Source organism: Coloeus monedula (genome assembly GCF_965178545.1).
Source record: "Coloeus monedula genome assembly, chromosome: 6".
Lineage (NCBI taxonomy): Eukaryota > Metazoa > Chordata > Aves > Passeriformes > Corvidae > Coloeus > Coloeus monedula.
This window is the reverse complement of record NC_138786.1, coordinates 58,361,672-58,385,139: the sequence shown is the minus strand read 5'-3', so window position 1 is coordinate 58,385,139 and position 23,468 is coordinate 58,361,672. Positions and strand designations below refer to the sequence as shown.

General features: G+C 37.8%; 1 protein-coding gene across 3 annotated transcripts in view; it reads right to left on the bottom strand.

The window, feature by feature from the left end:
- Positions 1-50: 50 nt before the first annotated feature.
- The window catches only part of PPP2R5E (protein phosphatase 2 regulatory subunit B'epsilon), a 73,742-nt gene continuing 50,324 nt past the window's right edge, over positions 51-23,468 (bottom strand). For 2 of the 3 annotated variants that reach the window (XM_082283772.1, XM_082283770.1), the window contains exons 4-14: positions 19,734-19,835; positions 17,002-17,094; positions 12,867-12,997; positions 12,723-12,782; positions 11,986-12,094; positions 10,951-11,004; positions 10,802-10,852; positions 9,870-9,989; positions 8,636-8,763; positions 6,738-6,839; positions 51-4,125 (exon numbers count right to left, since the gene is read on the bottom strand). In XM_082283772.1, coding sequence (XP_082139898.1) covers positions 4,026-4,125; positions 6,738-6,839; positions 8,636-8,763; positions 9,870-9,989; positions 10,802-10,852; positions 10,951-11,004; positions 11,986-12,094; positions 12,723-12,782; positions 12,867-12,997; positions 17,002-17,094; positions 19,734-19,835 — 1,050 coding nt within the window. In that variant the 3' untranslated portion in view covers positions 51-4,025. The remainder of the gene's footprint in view (positions 4,126-6,737; positions 6,840-8,635; positions 8,764-9,869; positions 9,990-10,801; positions 10,853-10,950; positions 11,005-11,985; positions 12,095-12,722; positions 12,783-12,866; positions 12,998-17,001; positions 17,095-19,733; positions 19,836-23,468) is intronic. The other variant, XM_082283771.1, reaches the window with a different exon arrangement.

The following is a 23,468-nucleotide window of genomic DNA, read 5'->3' as shown; positions in this document are numbered from 1 at the left end:
TGCATCTAAGTTTAAAAACAGTACTGGGACCAGAGCATTCCTATGGGGAAAAACGAACTTCTGCTGCCCTCTCCTGCTTAAACAATGAAATGCTAAAATATTAAGATCTATGGATCTAATGCTAACCTTGAAACAAAAAGCATGACAGGTCATTCACTATACTACAATCAAAAATAGGACAACAAGAAATGTATCAGTACTATTTATATTTGAAAACTCCTCGTGGCTCCATGAGGTTATGAATACAACATATTTACAGCAGGTGATCCAAGTAACAAAAACTCTTAAGAGAGGTCGTGATACAAAGTGCACGCTTCTGTGGATGGGAAGCAACACTTGGATAAAAGTTTTCAATCAAAATTAGTTCCATTCTGTTTCAAGATGCTGTTTCATAGACTTCAAAATGGAAAACTGGAAAACTGGGCTACATAAAATCTGCTGCACATACCAACTAGGAAAAACTAATTCATGGCTCACTCCAGAGCTGCTAAGGGGAGCACATGAGGCAAAATAAAAAAGCCACATGTAAATAAAAACATTCTCCAATCTCGAGCATCGTCACCTTTGTCTTCTTTTAGGGCGACTGCTTTGGGAGAGAGTGGTGTCACACAAATAAGAGAAAAGAGCATCTTTGTTTTCAAAGACAGAACTCAAAGGAAGTTAGGTTAGTTTTACTTGGAGGGAGAAGGATCTCATCTTCTGCACTCCTCACAAAACAGCTTTTTAGAGCTCCTAATCTATTTTCTTTTCCATCGAGTGAGACAGCCTAAGGCTGTACTTATGCACATATAATGTAAGTACAGCTGCTGCATTTCTTACTCAAGCAATTCTTGGCTCCAACACCCTTGATTTTTCCATATATGAGAACAGATAAAAAAATAAATTAAACCCTTTTACTTATGCTAACAAAACCAAGATTAAATTTACTGTAACCCTGCTAGCAAACCCTCCAATAGCATTAGAATACTTTTATTTAAAGCATGCCATCCTTTGGAAGAGAGACAAAAAACATTCGAAAGCCATGAAAGGAAAACAGTAAGGGAGACGTGCAAGATGAAGAAAGCAACGTGTGGTCAATTCAGAGGGTATGAGAGGAACTTTACTTGTACAGTTGTTACATCCCCATGACCCAATGCCCTCGCAGCTCTCTCCTGTGAGCAGACAGCACTCAACCCTTCCCCCTGAGACCAATATGGCCCAGGACACGCAGGACCAACCCAATGCCTGCCGGACGAGCAGTCAAGAACAACATTGACACAAACAAAGGTGGTTTGTGGAACTCAAGAAGCAAACAAAAGTATAATTTATGATACACTGATCACACTTAGGCCCATGGGCTGCCTTCCTCTTCCTTGTGCAGCTCCAGCGGGAGCAGTGGGAGCCCTGCGGGGCTGGACATCGCGCTGGGAGGGCGGCACACGGGGGATCCTGGCAGCAAGTGCTTCTTCAGGTGCAGCAGCCAGCCTTTAGAGTCAAGTGACTTCAGAACAACAGCACATCATCTCCTCCTCCTTAAAGGAACATCCCTTCTCAGAAGTGATAAATCATCTGGAAACCTCAGACACTCCCCACTGTCCCCGTGGCAGAGGTAATGAAATATTGCAACCCAACGGGTTCTCATCAGTTTTGTATGACCAAGAGCAGAATGACATGGCAAAACCAAAAAGAGTTATGAACAAACAACACTCACCTAAACTCTAAGTACAGGACAAGGTGCTTTTTCTAATTTTACATTGTTGTGTTTTACTCCACCAGGTGAAAAACATGAAGTTTTATTCCTCCATTCTTTCTCAGTTTTTCACAATGGAACATAGTCCACACTCTTGTACTGCGAAATGATCATTTCACACAGAAATCACACTAGCAAGTTGTTGGGGTTTTTTTGTAACAGAAATAAAAGACTGTCAAAATCAATGGGCTAAGGGACATGATTTGTTATAAATTTATTTAATCTTCAGTATTTCAGCTTGCACCTTTGCTTCAGCACTTTAAAATAAAATGTTTCAACTATGACAGTAACTGCCTAATTTACATTGCGTCCCAGTCAATGTTCTTAAAAGAAGCTCATATTAATCCCATAAAATCATGGTGTGTTTGGTGTTGCATATGACTAGTTCCACTTTTTTTTTTTTTCCCCCAGAATTAACAGTGTCAAGTTCTTACAAAACCTTGAGTTTACAACATTTGTGTGTGCAGACCCAGGAGTACAAACTGTGACCTGATAATCCTGAAACAGTCAGTAGTCTAGGAGGGAATTCTTTTTTACCTCTTTTCTGTGCCTGAAAACAAGAAAACTTCAAATTCTACTGTATATTTAAATGGTAGGAAGAAAAATATACAAGCTTGTATTTATACTGTATTTCTATCAATGGCAACAGGTCATAAATTCATGTTTGCAACTATCACAAAGACTCATGAACACCAATTCATTTTTATACTGTAAATACTGCTGGATTGATGGTTTAGGATTATCAATTCACCGTTGTCATATGTCTATAACAGTTCAAAAGCATCCTGGAGAAAAATCCTGAAACACATACCTTCCGGTATAGAATAATGCAACTGCATTAGCTAAATATATACTGTACATAAGTCTTATCAGCATTTTACCTACCAAAGATGTAAGATTCCACTTTCAAATACAAAGCAGATAGCCAATAATGTATACTTATAATACAGCCCTCTTCTTTGTTTTTGTATTTTTTTTTCTCTTTTGTTTTAAACAATTTGGTCACAATGCACCTTTGATATAAAAGCATTTTAAACTTTATTATTAATACTCAGAACATTAGGATTTCCAGAATTTTTTTTCAGTAGCATTTGTAGAACCACTTTTGGTAACAAATACAGTAGTTAGGAATGAGCATCCAGGTGAGAATGCAGAAGTGTATTATCCAGAATCCTTTCCAGCTAAGACCATAGGGCTGGTACTGTGATGAGTAATAGTACTAGAACCACAAAAACACTAGAGTATGTTTCTTAGAGGCTACATCCTCTTTTGCTGGAACACTTTATAAATACATTTTAAAAAGTAAGGCAACAACTCCAAACTATCCAAACTGCAATCTCAACTCAACTTCCAATTAGATCCATGACCATTGGAGATCAATTTCACACTTGGGTGGTTTAGCATGTGTCTTTATTCCTCCTAAATGGTCCAGTAAGAACATACTGTAATAATTTAGCCATTAGTGTTTTTAAACCAACTCTGGTACGTCTGTCCAATGCTGCATCACTAATACTGGTTAGGTATTGAAGTCCAGGGTGTTACCATTGCCCGTCTTTTTTCCCAAGGATTGTGGACACTAATTTGGATTTGCAATAAATAGGTGCACAAATCCAAAGCTCCCTTTCCTACTATGTTTATCACCTACTTGTTTTTTAACTCCTAATGTTCAAATTAAGGAAGCACCAGAGACAGCCTGGTACTAAAAAAATGCTCACACCAGTAAACAAAACTTTTATTCAGGACCACTGTTTTTCATGGCCCTGATCTGAATGGACATTCAACTTATGAAGATGTGCAAAAGGAAAAGAAAGTCAAATTACAGTAAAGTTATCCAGAGAAGGAGGATGTTACACAAACTCATAAGGAAATGACAGTCTTTTTTCTCTTTTACTATAAATACACGTAACAGTTTAGCAGAAAGACAAGCTAAATTTTAAGATTGTTCACATTTGAAAGTCGTATTATACTCTCTGCTAACGATAAATAAGGAACAGGTCCTGACAATGGAATCTGACATTGCAATTTTCATCAACAGATCTTTGAAGACTGGTTTTAAAGAAGGGTTAAAACAATGATTATGTTTGCAAAGTTCTGAGAAGTCCATCTGTTGTCCAAACTTTGGATTAAAGTCCTTATTTTTTTCCTTTACTTAGAGACAGGTATATACAGTGCTGTTGTAATAATGAAACAAATGTGAAATCTACTGTAAAGTTGCACAATACAGAAAACTGTTGCTCCATCTTCTACTACATAAATGTGTGACTCCACAGGTTAATAATGCTGTTTTGTTTTTTTGTTAAGTTGGAATTATTCCATCACGTCTAAGACCTCTCTTTAATTCCAAATCCTCCAGTTTTTTCCACAGTTCTTCACGCTCTTTCTCTTTCTTCTTCTCACTGACAGATGAAATAAAACAAAGAGTTAGCAGGAGAGAAGACTGTATAATATTTATGTTAAAAAACATACAGTTGACATTAATTAGCTGCACTAATTTTCTTGAACACAACTGCAATTTTCCTAACATACTTAATTATTTTTTATATTTTCTTTTTTTTTCATTGTTACCTACATAAATATAACTAAACAAAGTAGTATGAGAAGAGCTTAAAATATTAGCTGAGCAAAGTGACAGTGTTCAAAGACATTAATTTGCAATGAGAAATTAAAAAACCCAGTGGACTTTTATTACAGAATTGATCTGTCAAAATTATAAAAATTAACATTTTGGACTAAGTTATTTAATTATTTTTATATTTATTTAAGCATATAAATAATTTTATAAATCACAGCCACTTTCTGGAAAGCATTCCCTGACTCTTTTAGAATCACTGCTTTTACTTACATTGACTGCTGGCTTCCCTATAGCTTAGGCACCAACCAAGGCAAAGTTCAACCTACAAGATGTGTCTTTTGTTCAGTGAGTTACTCTTTTTTCCACACCAAATTCCTGCAAGATCTATGTAGCATTTGCTTTAACAACAGACTTCAGTGGTTGATTTGAGGAAATTAAACAGCAAACCTAACATTTACTTTACCTGCATTGTTTGCTTCCTAAATTTCCTGTCTCTGCCATAGCTTACTGTTAATAAATCTCCTTGATACTGCAAGGCACAAAATGCTTTCAAGTTCTATTACATCACCTTGTAGGTTTAGATGAAATGGAAATCTAACAATGACAGATACACAGATTCTCTGCCAGTCACATTACACAAGTCTTGAAAAGTATTTCAGTGGATTAGAAACATTCCTACACATTTTGCTTCAGTCAAAATGCCAACATCTGGCTCATTTGTTTGGGATTTTGATTTCCCAAGAGGATTTTGAACATGTAAAAAAATACAAACAACTTTCAGATAAATCCCTGAAGAACAGTAAAGAAAAAAAAAATGAGCCTATTGTTACGAGAAAGTATTTTAAATTAAATACAAAAATAAGTGAAATAGCCTTACATTTTCAGGCTACTTACCAATATTTATCTTCTAATCACTAGGAAATACATGCCTGCTTACCTAAAGGCCTGTTAGAGGATGATCACCTCACCCCACTTACCTATTTGACCTATCCTAGCCAGTAATACTGAACATATTTCTCCTCAAGCTTGTAGTGGTATCAAAGCTATCCTTTTGAAATGTGGTTTTATTAAATGCTAAAAATTTTCTGGAAACAGTAAGGTAGAAAAGTTTATACATTCAGGTTTTAAAATTATAAGAAGTAAATAAAAATGGATAAATGGTTAGCACCAGCCTTGGTAGGAAATAATGTCAGCAGGTGCAAAATAAATTCTTCATGCAGTTCAGCCACTAAACCTCCCCCATTATCCAGACATGAGACACACCACTGCAGTGTCTGGTCCTGTTCAGAGCAAAATTCCTCATCTTAAGGGGCAAAGTGCAACCACAAATCGATTTAGGTCACCAAGCTGCCTCAGTGAACAGCTGGATTAGACCATCAGTCCTAAAAACTCTCTGCCTTTTCACTAGGAAACCACACGGTGTTGTCTCAACTGCACTAGAAGTTTGGCACTTATTTATCAATACATATTAAGAATATCTGGCTTAGTTTAAATATATCTCTAAACAAGCCTCTAAAAGTAAAACACCGTATTAATGAACTAGCCTGTTATGTGCAGATTTTTTGGGGTATAGAACAAAGTGGAATGAAAAGCCAGTGTGACTCCAGTCACACAAATCTAATAACTGCAACAGCCAAGAGACTTTCAAGGTTGGACTACCTAAAAAACCTCTGCTGACATGCAGTGTCCTTTGCACTGCTTGGGGGAACTGTGAGTCACAGCAAAGGTATGACTTAAATGAAGCTGCAAACTGTTCAAAGGTCCTGAAAATTCCTCCTTTTTTTCCACCTAATCTTTGCATAAGGTGAAACTTTTGAGAAAAGATGTTGCACTGTAACTGAGAAATAAAGATTAAGGAAAGTAGGAGAAAAGACAAGGAGCCACTGGAGTTGAACTAATGCCTCTATGAGTGGTGTATTTAATGGATCTTGCATGCTGAAAGACTCAGATACAGCAGAACCTCTGAATAAGAACATAAAGGCTGAGAGATGTCTCTTTGCTTTAAGACCACATCCAGCCTACAAACAGCAGTTTGGAAAATCAAATCTTTGGGGTTTCCCTCATGTCTCTTTCCAAACCTCAGTGTAACTTTTTTTTTTTAAAGTCTTTAAGCAAAGTCTTATCTTTAAACCCTTGTTCTTCTTTTATTATTGAAGCTCTTGATACACCTACATCTTTTGGAATGTGGAGTCAAAAAGGAATTGCATGAGGAATGTGGATTCCCAAGCAACGCAATGGATCCTGTATTTAATAAAGGCTAAAGAACAACCTGCACACAATCTCACATCCTGCAGTGGGAAGCCTAACGAGCAGGCAAGGACAAAAATGGGACAGTGTCTATTATGTGTGAGATTATGCAATTGCACCTGAGTGTAAGGGGAGAACTAAACTGCAGGCTGTATGCACAGCTGGCAAAAAAAAGCTTTAAAAAGTTACCGCTGACGATCTGACTTGTAAGTGGCTGTCAGCTCATCAAACATGGTGCTGTTCATTTCCATAAATGCCTTCAACACATTGTAGACTAAAGCCACAATAGCCCTGTGAAACATGGAAGAAGAAGAAAGAAAGGAATCCATTAGTTTCAGGTGAAATCAAACGTGAAATAAAAATGTCTTCTCTTCCCAGCTTTTCTGTGACCAATTCTGTTCCTGCAAGTATGGTTATGTAAATTCTTCGATTTCAGTGAAACTACTTTTGATTAACATACTTAAAGGTGAGAATCAGCTTTCATGTCCCTGCTTACTACTGAAATGGAGCAGGCCAAAACTCTAGGGTGAAAGGCAACAACAGAAAGCTATTACATATAACTACAGACTCTTCCCTCATGCTGTGGAGCAATTCTGAATGCAACTTCAGAGATTCAAATCATCAACGCTGGCAGAAGGAATAGAATTCAAACACAAAATGAGAGTGATTCATATTTCCTTATGACTCTTCTATGAAGCTGAATATTCAGTGCATCTATGCAAAATACAAAGCTGTATTTCAAGAGTGATTTCCTTGTGCTCATACAGTTCATATCCATTTTCCCTTTCACAGTTCCTGATCCACTACTCTGGCTGCCATATTCAGACCCAGGGCTGCTTAAGAAACAGCTCTTTAGCCAAGAGGCAGTGAATCAACAGTACAAGTGCCAGGAACCTTTGGAGCTAATCCTTACAGCACATAAACTATGTGCCATTTCCCACGCACCCCTGTCTCTCTCATCTCTTTAAATAAACTTTCATTTTTGTTGCCTACGTGAAAAATTTTCTTACAAATATAAAAATTCTTTAAATATCTCCTTTATTTTCGATGCATCTTTACCTGTTCGTGTAACAAAATTTCTATGGGTATGAAAACTCTGTGAACTGAGATACTGGAATATTCTCATTACCAGAAGCATCCCAGTGCCTAATATAAAAGGTTGGAGACTGGTACTGGAATACTGTGCCATGGAAAGTGCTCTTTTGTGATCAGTGTTAAGTTACAGAAGCTTTCCAGCAGCATTAGATTTGTCCTGTAAGCACACAAACTTGAGAGTTTGACTAGGTACAAAACAAAAAGACCAATGTTTGAAAAGATGAAATATTTTACAGTAAGGTCTCAAAGCAACTGGGACCTGAACATAGCACAGCTCATTAAAAATCCTGTGTTTACTAAATGGTAACCATCTTGAATTAGAAAAACTTTCTAACTAAAATATAGGATATATGTCATCTAACTGTAAGAGAATTTTTCATGAAAACAATTAGGTCATTCAGTTTAAAATAAAAATACCTAATTATCAGGATATCACTATAAAGTAACTGCTCAATTATTGTAATAGAGAACAGCTGTATTTAAACAAATTTAGAAAAAACAACCCAACCTAAGAATATACTGATGTCTGTATGTTTCATGAATGTTTAAAAAAATGCCAACACCAAAAGTCTCCCAGAGGTATCAGTCCATGATACAGCCACAAAGTTTATTAATGCCAAGTGATCATCTTCTAGACAATTTACAATCAGAGCCAACCCATTTATAAAAAAAAAAATGAGTAGGAGAAACACTTGATGAGCAACATTTTTCCTTCGATAACAATGTAACATTTAATTTCTTCTTGTTTCCAACTTGTGAGAAAGTCTATTTTTATCCCACAAGGTAACCATTTTTGTACACATAACAGTTAATTAAAAACACTGAGACAAACTCAAGTGCAGACTAATATATACTGGCATTAACAGAGCTGCACTTGCTCAAAGCAGCTTTGGGCCTGGATCTCTCCCATTCAGATGTTCTTCAGCAGACATTCCCTAAGTTTATCAGTGGGATGTCAAACGGTGACATAAAGCATAAATGCACAAACTTACGGATTCCAGTGTTCTTTAGAAATCCTGTAAAGGCTGGAAAACATGATGGGAAGTATAACATTTGAGTTCTCCTCTATCAAACTCATGATGTATTCATTATTCCAATAATACAGCGCTCTTTCAGCCACCTTTGAGTCAAAGAAATAAAATATTAACAGGAATTCAGATACCTGTAATTTTGTGATTTTCTGAAGGAAAAACTAATCACAGAGAAACTTCACAAAGATCAGCTAACAGGAGTCATTACTTTTGGAATTAAACAACTCTAATCAGTAGCATAACACACATTAATGGAACTAAGTTTTTATCCTGTTGTTCTGATCCCACAGCACCCACTCTCTATTTCCTGAGCAATGTGTTATATTGCTCACCAAAAACTGGGTGCAGACACAGCATTAGTGCTGCAGATGGAGAGGGAAAGGGAGAGCAGAGAGACTTCCCATTGCCCCTCTCCCTGAAAATCAGGAAGAGTGCAGTTCTCCTTCCTCTGGTAGTGCAGCAGTGCTGGGATACCAGAGGAAGGAGACAGGGAAAAGCCCAGCAGCTGGGCTGGATAAGAGAGGAGAAACTTTAGGTGTGGGGAAGGTCCTAAGGACAGTAATTACCCTGGAGAGGAGCTGGGGGGTAGGAAGGAGGATGCTGATCTAAATTATGACAAAAAAGATATAGTCCAAGGAAGAGCTGAAAAGTCACATCTGTCTTTGTGCCAGGACAGATCACCAGGCTTAATATGGAGACACTACAGGCCATGAACTCTTATCCTCTTCAATATCCATTTACCTCTCATTCATTCCCCTTCTTCCCATTATACAATGTGATTAAAACAGGCTACAGGTTCTGTCACCTCTAACCAGACATGTGGTTACGTGGTCAGAAGGAAGCAAGTCAGAAAACAAGAACTGCATAATATTGCACCAAAACCACGCAGCAAATACATCCTCCATGGTCTATATGGCCAGGACCAGTCACTCACAGTGAGAAGGGCTCAAAGTCTGCCTGGACACATGTTAAGGATTTGTGAGGGGCTCAGAAGGACAAGTTCTGTGCTGTAACCCCAAACACTTCTAACAAGTCTTCAAGGAGCTCAGACTTAACCTTCCACCCCAACATATCCTCTTCGACAGAAGACAAGTATGTAAAAACATAACATAACATAATATTTACATTTGGGGGGTGTTATGTTTGAAACTGAAGACTATACATTCCTATACAAACAATAACCTCTGCCACTGACCTGAAAATGAGGGCTAGAGACACACTTGGCAATTTGTTTAAACAAAGGTTCCTGGATTTTGACAAATTGTGATGGTTCAATTACATCCAAGATTTCCTCCAGCTCTCCTAGGAACATGACCTAAAGACAAAAAAGAAAGCATTGAGTATAAAACCTCCAAATCATCTTGTTCTGCAGAATGCTGGTAACCTTCAAATTCTACTGCTCCAGGGAGAAATGGAAACCTCGCTAGCTCAGTAAGACCCTCTCTCAAAAAACGTCACCTGTTCTACCTTTGGCAGCTTCTCGACTCAGTCCCTTAAAACATTTCTTCAAGTGCTGCTTTTAAAGTGGTTTTTTACAACGAAATTCAGAATTGCACCAGTATATATATCCATGCTGAAAACCTTGTCTCATACAAAGATCTGTCCAAGGCTTAAACTTTAATAACTAAGGAGATTCTCCTAATTTTACTTCATTTTTGAGAGCAATATTCAAAATAACAGTTTTGCTATTCCACAAAACCTCATTAGGGAAACTGATATGCACCTGAAACAAAAATGCACATGTTTAACTGCATCTTTTACATGTTTAGTAGGTAAACACCACAAAGTATCTTTCATCCTCACTGGAAAAACACTACCTTCTCATATAAATAATTCCAAATCTAACAGTTTTCCAACCTATCCTCATCTGTGTTTACATTCTCCTTTCTAAAAAATTCTCTGCAGAAATACCAGTACTTATTTTGTGAATAGAAACCACAGTTATCAAACTTTTCAAAGTCAAAATTGTTCACAAAAACAGAATTAAAGTATAGAAAAATTGTAACAAGAAATAATACCAAGATTCACTTCAGCATGTGCTATCAATGAGGAAATATTTAAAGATTCCCTGCTTATTATGTTCTAGAGCAAAATAACTTTTTTTTTAAATACTAGCATATCACTTACCTCTTTCTGACTGCAGGTTTTTGGCCAGAATTTCATTAAACCTCTAATGACCTAAATTAGAAGGAAAAAGAAGTTAGATTTTTTACTTTACTCTCAACAGGGTAAACCATTCATAGTGGAAAAAAAAGAAGTATGAAAGAAATATTTACTGGTTCTGTGAGTGAGGGGTCTTTCTCCAGAAACTGTACTATGCAATACGCCAGCTGTAAAGAGGTAAGAATTTAAGAGAACAAAATTAGAACACTTCTATAAAGAAACCACGAAACCCTAATTCTTTGAAAAAGAGACACTTAAGGCAAGATGCTATTCAGCTTTCTCAAACTGCATCAAATTTTAAACTGAGATGCAGTTTGCACTGTGCAAATCCACTCAAAGTTCAGTTTATAAGAAACAACAGAACACTTTGCAAAAACAATTAGTGACAAAGTAACATATAAAATAAAAATCAGAACAACCTGGAATTCTAAATACAGTCATACAGGCAATGTTTTGAAGCTTCTGCTATTCTCTTTAACTGCGTCTTTTTACTAATTTTATACAGCAAAGTCATGAGAATTCTTGCAAGATGAGTGGACACAGCTAAAACCTGGAATAACATCTTTAGAAAGCAGAGCTTTATCACCATAAGAAATACTGCACTACCTGAAAATCAGAGAGAAAGGCAACAGGTAGCAGTTATCAAAGGGAAAATTACGTCATGAAAGCTGGAGGTATAAAAAGATGTATGAGAGCATAAATGCAGTATTAAGGAATCTGTGAGGGAGAATATTAAATGCAAAAATGTGGGTATTAGTATTCAGAAGGCTGCCAGGTTGAAGAAGAGCCTTGACAGCACAAGACTAAGGAAACCCAAACATCCTCTTGGGAGAGAGGATGGGAAAGGCACACTTGTGAGAATAAGAAAAGAGTAGAGAGGAAAACCTAGTGAGAGAGCTTAACCACTAAATAAAATTTCCAAAATATTACAGATGTATGTTATGCTTTTAATTATCTCATCAGAAGAGAAGCTAGATATTTATCATACAATGTATATTGAATGAATTTTAAAAAAATCTATTGTATTTTTTTCCACATTTCAGAACTTCCCCCCACTTTTTATGTGCAGGTAATGAAATTCACAAAGCAACCTTAAAAAATATACATATAATTCTTACTGAGCAAAAAAATATTTCTGTAATTTCTACCTGTGCATGGAAGAGTGATAAACTCCTGACAGTGTGTAAAGGGATCAGCACCTTCACCAGAAACTGTTTATGCTCTGCCTTGAGAGGTAAAGCAAAACCATTGATAATACTGAAAATCAGAAAAGAAATATTTGTTAGTGTCATCATCACAGAAAGCAATACTGAGGTCTGAACAAGCACTTCCTAGATTAAAATATATTTAGCAGTCAGCACCTGTTTACAAATGCTATTTGTAAACAGGTGCTGACTTTGGTCCTGCTGTATATTAGCAGGGCACTACATACCTAGGTAGCAATCCAGCTCCCATTAGAAATAATCACATAAACAGCTGCACAAACCTGTTGCCAAACAGATAAGACCTTGTCTATGTGGTCTGTAAATTCATGTAAGCAAGGTGGTCTTGAGTAATTAACCTACCAAAATTAGATTCACTCAAAATATTCACTCTGCTAAGTGTGCTCAGAAGAAAATAATCCTACAGCATGTAAGGATGAAGTGTGCCATAATTAATGCACTCATACACATAAAATCAATCCAACACTTTGGCTATAACTTGCATACAGTTATATATTCTTGGCAAAGATGTGACAGAGATTTGCACATGGGCTTAAAGATGAGCATGTGCACACATCTGTTTTCAGAATCAGGGATTATCGTAATACTTCTTCTGAATCTGACACTATCCTGACGTGTCCACAAGGGAAGTCGAGTTAGATAATAAATAAAGACCCATTTACCTTCCTAAAATTTCCAACAGTTCAGCTACGCCATTGAAGTGTTCAGTTTCATAAACAAATCTAAAAAAAGAAAAGTTAAATATAAGCGATATATCAGTTTCCTAAAGTGATCATAAGCGAAAAGCACCTTCTTCCACAACTTACCGTAGAAAAATATTATTAATCTGTTTTCGGATAAATGCTCTAAGACCCAGGAACTTGCCATAAATTCTGTGCAAGACTGTTTTTAGGTAGTCTCGTTCTCGAGGGTCTTCGCTGTCAAACAGCTCCAACAGCTGCGTTTAAAGGAAAAAGAGAACTGAAACAGGAGACATTTGACAAGTACGGCACACAGGCTTCTGTATGAAACTGAATTCATGAAAACTCGTGAATGAAAGAATTTGACATCCATGGTACCCAAAGAGTAGATATCCAGTATTAAAAAAAAATCTGCTGGAACCTCAGTACAACATCACAAAACTCAGAATAATAAATTTGTGATTAACTGGCTCCCAAATGCCGCCTTCCTTCTCCCCAAAAATAAACATGATAAGACAGTTTGCCTTTTACAATCCACCATTCCCTGACTCCGCAGAACCAAAAGATCCTCATTTGCTCTAATACTTTGTTCTACAACATTGTGTCAAGGTCACATTTTTCTAATTGCTTGTAATTTATATGATGAGCTCTTAAGCCTTCCTAGTGATTGCATGGCCTTCACACTGTGGAAAGACTCAACAGGGAAGTCCATGCCAGCACTGGATCTGCTGTTACAGGATCTCCACCAATTGACACAAATCAAAAGCATCAGAGGGAATTAATCCTTCACTTTGAACAAAACGGTGATTTCATTATCAATGCCAATTAAAAAAAAACAAACCAAAACAATGAACAAAGAAAAAAACCCAACAACAGAAAACCCACATTTACTAAGTAGCTCTTAAATAAACTGCAAAATAGTTATGTGAGACTCAGTCAAGAGAGGTGTTCCAGTGTCTGGTATTGTATATATATCCCAAACACTGACACCTGAAGCTGCATGAAATGAGCAGCAGGAATATCACCTGCAGATCTTTGTTTTGTTCCCCTTGAATCCTGTGCCACGAAAGATAAGCTTTCCCTTAGCCACCTTCTTCATTTTTTGTGACACCACAACATTGGCTATTCTGGTGGATGGAATAAATTCAGAGGCAAACTTTACTTAAAAGCAAAAAGCCCAACCAACTGCCACAAACATGCAGAAAACAGGGAATTTTAGATAATTTTTAGTAATTATAAGCAACCCTATCTGTCCTGCATGAAAAAGAAACTAACTGTCAAGCAGTGCCTGTCTTGCAGGAGAAATAAAGACAGTTTGTCAAACAGGTCTTACAAATGGGTAAGATGCTGTCAGAAAATCATTACAGGAGTGGCAGAAAACAAGATTATTTTAGGTTCCCAAACAGATAAATTATAAATACCTATTACAAGTAGATATGTCAGTGTATGTATGCTACACCTGATCTCTGTTAAACTGCTACACAACTTTGAGGAGGTGAAAAAGATAAGAAAAAATATGATTAAAAGTTGTTACACTGTCTGGGATTTTACTTTCTAACATCCAGGTCTAAGATTGATGCACACATTCTTCCTCATTGTTTTGAACATTTCTGTGGCTTGCAATGAGACCTCACTGTATTTTCCTTGCAGTAAGAATCTGTGGTGGGAATTTCATGAGGAAAGTATGAGGTTTGTCAGCTGCCCTCCAGAGGTTATAAACACATTACTTTGTTCAATTAGTTCTAGAGTTAAATAAATAAATAGTCATCTCATCCTTCCCCAAATAGCACATTTCACCCTAAGACAGCAAACAGCTGGAAGCACTTAGGTTTTTCGTTTTCTTACTGGATTGAAAAGTATTTATATTTCCAGTTCTCTTATGCAGATCCTCTCTGAAAACACTGCTAAACTAAGACTCAGTGTCTCATTAAAAAAAAATAAATAAATAAGACAGTTATTCTGCTATGTCCAATTTGTTATCAGGTTTCAACAGTAAAGTCTTATTTTTATGGATAAGCTGCAAGACTTCTATAATTTATGTTGACTATTCTAAACATACATAGAAAAGGGAAATTAATTTTCCAAAATAGCAACCTACATAACACAGAGACTTGTGGATATATTTGAATTGTATGTCTCTTAGCAACCACTGCCAACCATTTCAAACTGTACATAAGCAGGCTTTAGAAATGAACAGCTACACTGGTAAATACAGTATTTTATTAAAACACACAGCTGAAAGCCAGAAACACAGATATACTTAAAAAAACAAATGCAAAAAGCAAGTAAACAAGCAAAAAAGTTTGAAAAAAGTCCATTAAAAAAACTGTATCTTTTTTTGTATTTTTTTTCCATAAAGGCATCCTTACTGCCAAGAAACACTTCATTAAAATTAAAAAAAAAAATTAAAAAATCAGTTTTGAGAAAAAGCTGATTCCAAATACTGTCCCATTTGGGCTGTCAGTGTCATGAGACACCAAAATACTTAATTTTCTTAAGTCTTAAATCGCTTTCCTGTGTAAGTGGTCTTAGTTGCAAATACTCAGGAGTTACTCCTGACACACAACAAATAACAACAGGAAGTGGAAGGCCACCCCAGTTCCTACAGCTCACCACAAAGTATTTACACACATGGAACTATATCTACTTGCTTGTGTGTGTATATATCTACATCTCTATATATGGCTGAATAGAACTTTTTATAGAAAAATGGGCATCTTAAATTGACACACTGTGCACAGCGATGTAAAAACGTGCATCAGCAAACCACATGGCAAGAACATAGGAACCCTTAGAACTCCTTTGACCTCTTAATTGTCGTATCATACATTTTCTTATACGTAGGTTTTAAAATCTCATGTTCATCTCTTTCAGTAGATATTATTCTTCCATTTAGTAGATTTAATGAAAACCAGCAGGATTAAAAAAAAAAAAAATTAAGATCCTTGGTTTAGACCTATTCTCCTGTGCCAAACTGACAGTTTTGAAAGTCTTAAAAGGGTGTGAGTGGGATGTTGCCAGTCATGACCAAGTTCAGCAGCACAGAACAGGAGCATCTGAGAATTATTTTTACTAGATTTTGAAGGAGAGCACATGCATTCATCCTGATGCAATCGTGCTCTATCTAATCAAACTAAAACAGGCCTGCAAAAACCTGTCAGGAATGATTTACCATGCATATTCTTTTATCTCCACCAGGTACTGGATGAACACATTGGTGCACCTCCTTGTTCAAATCACTACTGAGATGAACAAAAAGGAAACCACCAGAAGTTTGATCCAGATGAAAAATTCTCTTGTATTTAGGAGGTGGATAAAATAAAAACGTAACTATATCCTATTGCTTTCATAGGGTGAAGGTGGCCTTGTGATACTGAGAAGGAAACTGAAGTCCTTTCTTCGAAACTTTGAATGTTAGGACAGAAATTGCTCTTTTCACTACGTTTTTCAGGTATTCTTCATCCAAACAACATACATTAACAGTAAAAGCACAACTTTTATTGCCTGAGAACTAGAGGGGAAAATAAAAGCTCCACAAGTGATACGGGGCAAGAGAAAGGTCTTCAGAAATGCTGAGTATCTCCTGCCAACTCTAGTTTGTTTCTCATTCAACTGTCAGCCTGCAAGGAATTCCTTTTTCTAACTAAGTAGGAATCTTTCTAAACTCCCCTGATTTCAAAAGCAAGCTATAGACAGCAGCAAGCACAAAGTTCTTTCTGACTTTGCAGTTATACAAAAATTGATGAAGGGAAAAGAAACCCTAAGACAGGCCTGTTGTCAAATCTGAAGACAAAAAATGTATCTGTGGAGTGTCCTGGCTTATCCCAGAAAACAACTTCCTTCAACCACCTCCGTATATATAACCAATATTAAGTAAGACACATTAAAACTGGTGTTTAAGTAGTCTCTCTAGATAGAGAGAGCAGCATTTTCAAACTACTTGATAGCAAACTTTTCATTTTTCAATTACTGTTTCAGTTCTCTCTCAAAACCAGAAAGTCAAATATTTTGACTGAGGTATCAAAACTGGATCCAAACCATCTATTTTATGTATCTATAGCAACAGAGACTGACACATAAACACACACACACACACCTTTTTCCACTATCTCCACAGATTGAAAACTTTCATTGTAGGTGCTGGTTTAGCCTTTTTCTGTTGCAAATAAAGTTATACTTTCAACTTCTGAACAAAACCTTTTTAAAGGATTTTTTTTTTCAAGAGCAACACTAAGCCTTTAAAGAAAACACACTGGCTTACCTGCAATACAAATTTCTGATCTATGTACTTTTTGGCAATGCTGGGCTGAAATTCCTGGCTTTCCAAAAATCGTATGAAAAACTCATATACAAGCTGCAAAAGAAAAAATAAACAAAAAATGGGTTTGTAGTTTATGACTTAGTTGCTCTTTATATTTTTAGTGTTTCCCTAAGTTATTTTGCTAGATTAAATGCTTATTTTTCCCCAAGGGAAAATTCCTTATTTTAACCAAGGGTTAAAATAATGGAAAATATTTTTCTCCTTTATGCAATTGCCACCTTTTAGTTAGAATTAATTACATGAGTTTTTAAGCTGCCTTTGCTTATTTAACTCCAGTCAAAGACATTTCATCACCAAGAACAGGCACTGCCATCTTGTAATGCTTGTTATCATCTTGTAAAGTTTCCTAGAGTAATTGGGAAGCACATTTAAACTGCCCTCTGAACTGCTGAAGTCACATCAAATACAGACATTACAATTCTGAAAGGGTTGGTGAAACAGCTGGAAATATTTAAATTAAATTAGAAACTGCTTAGAGTAGTGTTCTAGTACAACTTGAAACACAGAAGAAGAATACAAACCAGAATTTATTCAGAAGTTCCTAACTCACTGTAAAGATTAGCCTCCGGGCTGGAGAAAATCTGCTTATTTTCATGCAATTCCATCTCTACCTAAACTATTCAGTGGGACAGCAAGACTTTTCATTTAGTGGAGAAAAAGAAGAGTATAAAAACCAGGGAATGAAGAAGTGAAGTGAAACAGAGACTGCTGCGGCCTCATAAGACAGCAACTCTGATCTGTCACTGATAATGAGCTACCAGCCAGCCATTCTCTTTGCAGAACCTTTTCATAAAGAGCAGCCATTGAAAACTTTTTCCTTTTTGTCTTTAGTGAGTATGAATATTGATACTGAAAGGAGAAAGGAAGCGTAAAAATTACATTTTAAAATCATTTTAAACTTTTCCATGACAGCAATATGCTGCAAAACTGCTGCTGCTACTTTACGTCAGTGATCTCGGACTTCTCAAAGGAAGCAACGGGAAATCAAAAAGCAGGAGAGAGGTTTAGAAATAAGTTGTGGGCAAAGTGACAGCTTACATAATGCTAACACTAAATCATCAGGAAATCAATTCCATCGACTTCTCACAAATACTTCAGTGAATTTCTTCTTGACAATGGTAAGTCATCCACTGGATAAGAAATTCCATCATTTCCATGCAAGTAGTGACTTTTTGAACTACAGCACCAGTGTCATTGAATGTGCTGTTTCCAGGCAGACACAGCTCCTCAGAGCTGCCTTGAAGTTTTGAAGATTCTTATTTTTTGTGAAATTTAAATATAAATGGGGGTGAACCTACATTTCAACAGATTCTGAATTAGAGAGCACAAAAGAGTGAAACAAACCGCTCACAGGATTGTGCATGCAGCTGTAAAATAAAATCCTCATTTCAGGCTGAGATCAATTGTGCTCCTTTGCTCACAAGAACTCCCAAACTCCACAAACTGTTACTCAAGCAAACTTCTTGCAAATATACCAGTGGTGTGAGTCATTATCCTGACTAATACGCACAGGATCTTCATCTATATTTTCTATAAAGAAATTTACTGCATTAGTATCAATGATGCTTTCTCCAGTATTAGCTTATGTTCTTCGTTCAAAATCATAGAACAATGGAATGGTCTGGACTGGAAGGGACCTTAGAGATCATCTCATTTCACCCCACAGCCATGGGCAGGGACACCTTTCACTAGACCATGTAGCTCATCTAACCAGGACCCCATCCAACCTGGCCTTTAACACTCTCAGGGATGGGGCAGCCACAGCTTCTCCGGGCAACCTGTGCCAGGGCCTCAGCAGCCCCACAGTTAAGAACTTCTTACTAAAGTGTAATCTCAACCTCTCCTTGCCCTATCACTATCCAACCATGTAAAAAGTCAGTCTCCCCCGATTTTTTATGCGCTCCCTTTCACAAGGGCTGGAAGGCTGCAACGAGGTTTCCCTGGAGCCTTTTCTTCTCCTGGATGAGCAACCCCTGGTCTCTCAGCCTGTGCTCACAGGACAGGTGCTCCAGCCTTCTGATCATCTTTGTGCCCTCCTCACTGGACACACTCTAACAGGTCCACAATTATCTTGTGCTCGTAACTCCACATCTGGATGCAGTGTTACTCCACATGGGGGTCTCAAAATCCCTTGTTCTAACAACTGAAATACAGAGGAAGGGATGCTACTGAGTGAGCATGCATCCTGCTACAAACACCTGGAAGCAAAACTTGACTCGGGGAGACGAAGGAGAACTTAGATAGGGATGCAGCTTCTCATTCATTTTTCTGATCAGCTGCCAACACCTGTCCACTTTCGTATGAATATTAACCATCCTCAGTAAAGAAAAACTGCCAGCAGTGTCATCCTCACAATGCTCTTGCTGAAGTTGTTGAAGAACACTTGTGCATCAAAGCAGTTGGGAAAGCAAAATAATTTTTAAATCAATGAAGGAAAACAGGAATATGAGGGACACCATCAATATAATTTTGAAAGAAAGCTCTAACATTTTGCAAATATCACGAAGTTCTCTCCCATCTCTGTACGAACTATATTAGAATCATAAACGGTATTAATAAATGTTAGTGCCTCACAGACTAGTTCTGATTCACAGGTTTAAAAAAAAGCTGAGAAAATTATTAGATACACTAAGCAATGACAAGAATATCTTCTGAGGTAAATAATCAAGAACCTGTAAATGCGGCCACGATGCCTCCAAGGTGGGCTCATCTTCTTCTGGATCAAATTCATTGCTGTCACTAGGTGGGAGAGTTCTGAAGATATTGCAAGATACCTGAAAAGGGAAAGAAAGGAGGATGAGATCCATTTTTCGAACAGGTAATAGATTCCAGGACTCTGTATTTCTGTACCTGCTCTAGCCTCCATAACCTAAACACTATTTCCTTTTCCCGCTGTCTGACAAGGATCTTCAGCAACAGCACAGGGCTAAGGAACCTGTCATTTTACAAACCTGCCACCAGACTTGGCTTTTTTTCTTTCCTCTGGTATCTCAGCATTACCCAGTCTGCCACCATGTTCCAGAGGAGCCCACCAACATGTAATTTCCAATCCTGATGGGCATCAGCGGGAGCCAGGACTGCTTAAAAGTTGTAGCAAATACCATCAACTTGTTGTAAGTGTTGTCATACAACTCTTGGTTATTTTTGTCTGTACAGAGAAACATTAATGATTAAGGTCTCATCTGTCAGCACTTGCTAGGAGTTGCCAGTACTACTCACACACTAAATGCCTCGACACCTCATGCCAAGTACAGAACTTGGTACTAAATGAAAGCAAATAATAGTATTTGCTCGACACTTAGCCTACATTTTATTTCATGGTTGACTCGCTCTGCTTAATCTTATTTAGAGGTACTTTGGTGAGACTGCCTGGCTTTGTGAGGTTCATGCTATCAGCAAAGACTGAGCCAGAGAGCTTTCCTGGGTTAATTAGAGTGCTGAATGGAGCATACAGCTTATTATGCAGCAAATCTGATAAACTGCATACATGCTATAGGGCCCTTTCTGCACTTAGAAGGTGATGATGTGCCTTCCTTGTGCTCTGCTCCTGCGCATTTGACCCATCTCTAAGCTGGTTAATCAAACAGCTGGGAAAAGCAGCATGTTATCCCCTAATCTATACATGACCCCTTCATAGTAGTTCAGACTAACTTAAGCCATTTAAGAAACAAAACCATTGTGTTCTTCAGCATCCTTGTTTATTTTTCCAGCTTTTTTGCCCCTGTAAATGTTTTAGTCTGTAAGACATATTTTCAATATGTTGGCAACTTAGTGAGACAGGGCACTGTGAAGCCCAGAGTTTAAATACAATCCAAATACTGATAAAACCAGATTGAAATAGGGTGAAGTTTTAGAATTTGCAAGATAAACAGAACAGATTCAAGCACTGCATAAAGAGAAAGATGAAAGAGGTAAGTGCAAGAAAGCACATGTGGTGCACCCGAATGAGGGATGTTCAGTGAACACAAAAGAGTAAGCAAGGCAAACCACTGAGCACAAAAAACAAGAGGCCACACTGGTTTGTGCTGGGACTTGTCCCTTCCTGCCACAAGAGGGTGTGTGCCACTGCAGTTCCAGTCCTGCAGGCTTTCCAGAAGCCCCACTCTCTAAAGCTCGGCATTGCTTTCAGCCTGGAAAGACACAGCACTTACTCCAGCCTGTGCTGATGGATACTGAACTCCTCCTCCTGCCCTGTACCCACACCTGCCAAGTGACTGCCAGCATTCATTAGGAGAAGATCTCTTTCTCCTTCCTCCAGCCTCCTCCCCAACTCATTCACTTCTCTCAAGAGCCCCTTCACAAAAAGACATTTCTAATCTCATGAGAGGTCAAATAACTATTCCAGGAATACACACATGTTACAGTTTGTCTTTCCTCAAGGATTCCTGAGTTCCTCCTTCTATTATCCCTGATACAAAAACGCAGGGAGAGGAAGAGAGTGATCAGAATTAGCAAGACAGAGTTTCTGTGGCAGAATGCAAAAGAGGGTAGACAGCCCAAAGGATTCCAAAGTAAAAATTGGGAAATGTACCTTGAATCCAAACATCTGGGATTCTAAAATAAAACCCAAGCGTTTTTTGTTAATGCTTCACAGTCAAAAATCCAAGCTCTCTCAGGATTTGGATCAAAATAAGAAACTAAGAAAACCAAAGGCAGTTTTTGTTTTTCCTTTTCTGCTTTAAACTTCATTTGAAACAAGAAAGAAAATTTTCTGCAAATTTAACTATACATGCATTATTGAAACTTGTACCTACAGATCACTCATCAGCTGTTCTGTTTAGAAACAGGAACAAATACTGAATTATGGCACAAGCAAAACCTGCAAGGGAAAGTACATACTTTCAGAATGAAAAGCTAAACAAAGACAAATTCCTGTAAGAATTAATTTAAGTCAAACCAAGCCTCAAGCAGTTAGTGCCAGGGCCTTAGCAGCATGACAGAAGTATGAGAGGTTCAGCAACAATTAGTGAAGTGCCAGCACTGACACCTGGATCTTAAGCTTGGGACAAAATTAGTATGATTTCTGGAGAGTACCAATTAAAAAATGCCAGTCTCAAGGCAACTCAAAAGCAAGTTTTTTGCATAAGAAAATGAACATGCAGGAGTAAATGCAGTGCAAGCTAGAATATGGTCCTAGTATGCAGTTTGCTCTCTTTAATTTTCTGTTTTGCATTAGGAGTAAAGATAAACTATGTGGAGCCAAAATGCAGATATTTTCCTGAGGAGAACAGACAGAACAGGTTATCTTTAAGTGATTTCCCCAGGTTATCATAACTTTAGGAGATAATGTGTGCCATTACAGTTACATTAATCACCACAACACAGCATGATAGCTCATTTACATGCCATGTCAATTTATAGCATGCTTATCTAAATCAGTAGCCTCTGGGTAGTTAATGTTTATAAGCCTCTAAGGGAGAACTGAAGGCAACAAGTCCTTCCATGCATGAACTGCCCAGCTGTATGCTGGAGACTCTGACAGCCACCACATTAAGACAGGAATACGCTACATCAGATCTGGAAACTTTTTCTCAGACAGGCATAAGGTAGCTATTTAGGATTTATCCCTGGGCCCAAGCAGCATGCCAAAATTCCTTCAGCTGGATAGCTGAATCACTTCTCTTCTGACCTCTCTTGGATCATCAAGCCAAAGAACATCCTTGCCAGCCTGCAAACACAGTCCCCAATGATTCCTCTCCCAAAGCCAACACGAATGACTATGGATCAATACTGACTTCCGTCTGCCACTAATTCGGAATGCCTCCAAGCCCAAATGATATTTTTGGAAGGCAAACTAGAACTCCTATATTCTAGAAAGTTGTATTAAGACAGATGTCCCCTCTACGTCCTCAAAAACACCTGCACCCTCCTCTCCATGGCTGTACCTTTCAGAAGCACACACCAAACTGGGTGTACAAAAGCCCACCACAGCTCCTCCACCACACAGAATCTGAACACCCAAGAGCCAGAAATCAATTTAAGAAAGCAGATAAATCTACCCATTGGCACTGAATCGAAAACATCCAAGATCAAACTGGAAATGCTGAAGCAACAGATTTTTAGACTGGAGCTGCCCAAAAATCTCCGAGTTCTGTGTCACTGTGTCAGTCAGGCACAACTCACAATATCACAGAATGGTTTGGGTTGGAAAGGACCTTAAAGGCCATCTCATTCCAATGCCCTGCCATGGGCAGGGATGCCAGTCCCTAGACCAGGCTGCTCCAAGCCCTGTCCAGCCTGGCTTCCAGGGCTTCCAGGGATGGGGCAATCACAGCTTCTCTGGGCAACATGTGCCAGTGCTTCACTTGCCCTCTTAATAACGAATTTCTTCTTAAGGTCTGATCTAACATCTAACTCCAACCAGAAGCAAAACAAAAACTCTCCCAGGCAATTACAAGTCAGCATCA